The 2,267-nt window shown below is 52.7% G+C and overlaps 1 protein-coding gene and 1 non-coding gene across 2 annotated transcripts; both read left to right on the top strand.

Annotated features, from left to right (window-relative positions):
• Positions 1-803: 803 nt before the first annotated feature.
• DQ04_tRNA092 lies at positions 804-876 on the top strand (the record flags this gene model as incomplete). The annotated part of the gene is made up of 1 exon: positions 804-876. It is a non-coding gene; the product is annotated as a tRNA-Ala (tRNA).
• An 894-nt stretch (positions 877-1,770) lies between these two features.
• DQ04_17081000 (Tbingi protein) lies at positions 1,771-2,085 on the top strand (the record flags this gene model as incomplete). Its single annotated transcript, XM_009317546.1, has 1 exon — positions 1,771-2,085. The coding sequence occupies one exon, from the start codon at positions 1,771-1,773 to the stop codon at positions 2,083-2,085; it is 315 nt and encodes a 104-aa protein (XP_009315821.1).
• Between the last annotated feature and the right edge of the window lie 182 nt (positions 2,086-2,267).

Raw genomic sequence — 2,267 nt, 5'->3', positions numbered from 1 at the left:
GCATTTCAATCCTAGCGGCAATTTTTTTGTAGCCCCAGGATTGCCATATCCAAAGGCCCGCGGGCCACCGCAAAGACCACCCGTGGCACGGGGGTGTGCCGCAATCGTGCCGCAGGGTAAATATCTTTCTGAGGTCGAGAAAACAGCCCCCCCTTTGGAAATGCTGAACGCCTTATCGCCTTGCTGGTATTTAGTTCGGTGGTGCTTTTATTGTTTATTCTATTTTTTTTTTTTTTGTGTGGGGGGGAAGCTATTTGCGAACAAACTCGGTTCAAGGCACTGCCGCTCTTTAGGGCATTGTGCTATAGCGATGGCCGAATTACCAGCACCTTGCATTGTTAAGCAAATTCTACTACAGACATTTTGGGTAATGTCGGGATGTGTTGGCGCTGTCGGCCAAAGCGAAGCAGAGAACCGTTCCACCTTCTCAAGTATTTCCGCCCAGCTGCTGCAGCCCAACCGGTGCAGCCAAGAAGGCGATGGGTGAGGTTTCTTGGTCTATCCTCCGGCCCCCGGAAATAGAAAGTGAGAGAATACTGGTTGTTTTTTAGAGTGTGGTGTTTTTTGGAGGGGGGCATGCGGTATGACGCCGGCCCCTTTCCAATGCATTTCCACTTTCGCNCTGGTTGTTTTTTAGAGTGTGGTGTTTTTTGGAGGGGGGCATGCGGTATGACGCCGGCCCCTTTCCAATGCATTTCCACTTTCGCCGCTTTCTCTGAAATGCCAAAAAAATCAACTCTTTCCCCCGAATTGCATCTGTCTTTTCATGTAGTATTCAATGAGTGAAAAGGTCACGCTGACGTGGGGATGTAGCTCAGATGGTAGAGCGCCCGCTTAGCATGCGGGAGGCATTGGGATCGATACCCAACTTCTCCATTTTTTCGGCTGATGGTTTCATCGTCTAGCGGCGCCTTCTGTTTTCGAAACTTTTTTTTTTGGCAGAAAAAGGGTTTCTCGTATTGTCGTTCTTACCAATCAAAAACTTTTGAGTAGGTTACAGCGGAGAATTTCAACTTAATTTGGTTATCGTTCTTTAATGGTAAAAAAAAAAAATTTCTTGCTAGTGCGATTTTATGGCTTCTTTGCCGCTGCCCGAAGGAGGAAAGAGGAAATGCATTTGCGCATATCTGCCGTGTTAGGGCAAATTATGTGGGACTCCGCGGTGGAAGAACCCACCCATACCCACTAAAGCCCCCCTAGTCATGGAGATCCTTCAACCCACGGGCGGGGGCGACACCAGCAACACGGCGTCTCAGGGAGCGGTCTCCGGTTAGGCTTTCCGCTCGATCCCTGGAGAGCCAAGTCGCGTTCTATCCGGACCATGGCGCCGCCCACGGGACACCTATGGCGCATGGCATTGGATTCCCCACTCCAAGAAACCAGGTGCTCAACCCCTTGGTGATGCCGGCCACCCCATCTTAGTACCAAGGCCCAGTGCCCCGTATTGTCGGGGGAAGCCATGCTCCAACAAAGTTCGCCACCTGGAGAACATTGCGGCGCCAGGCTTACAGCACCCCGCAGCACCAGGACCCGCCACGCCCCGCTGGGACACCGCAATGGTACTGCCGACGGCGCGGAAACACGCGCCCCAAGACCGAAAAAGACAACCGCACCAATTTACTTCTTAGTGGAAATGTGGAAGGGAATTCCGGCCCTACATTGAGGGGCGTGCAATGGAATTCAGCTGGGCTAACACAGGCCAAACGCCTAGCCTTGGGCAAACGACCCTGCGATGATAACATCGCGTTCTGTTTACTGAGTGGGGCAAAAATGCCCCCCCCCCCTGAAGCAGCTAGTTTTGGACCCCCTGGGTTTCAACATTATGGGATAGCTTGCGCCAGCCGTGGCGGAGGTGTAACAATCCCCACCAGGGATGAGACACAGGTAGAGACAGGACCGGCGCTTGTGGCAGGCATTGAACTTGAACAAGTGGCCATTCATCTGGATGCAGGTATGCAGCTGACGATTTCATCAGCATACCTTCCCCCTGTCGCCACCAAGATCACCCCAGAGGAACTCGATAGACTCAACAAAGACGGGCCACAGCGCATTGGTGCTGACGCCAATGCAAATGCATTGGCATGAAACCACGAAGCCCCGCCTGAGCCTAGAGGTGATACCATCGTGCAATGGTGCATTGGCAATGCGTTCCTCATTGCCAACACTGGAAATAGAACACGGCACACCGATAGGCATAGAGGCTACGCGCCAGATGTAACACTGGCAAAAGAGTGCGCAGTGACAGATTGGACAGCGCGACCCACCCC

This window comes from Trypanosoma grayi, assembly GCF_000691245.1.
Source record: "Trypanosoma grayi strain ANR4 Tgr_1708_V1, whole genome shotgun sequence".
Lineage (NCBI taxonomy): Eukaryota > Euglenozoa > Kinetoplastea > Trypanosomatida > Trypanosomatidae > Trypanosoma > Trypanosoma grayi.
Note: the sequence above shows the minus strand (reverse complement) of the source record. Positions and strands in the feature narration are given on the sequence as shown.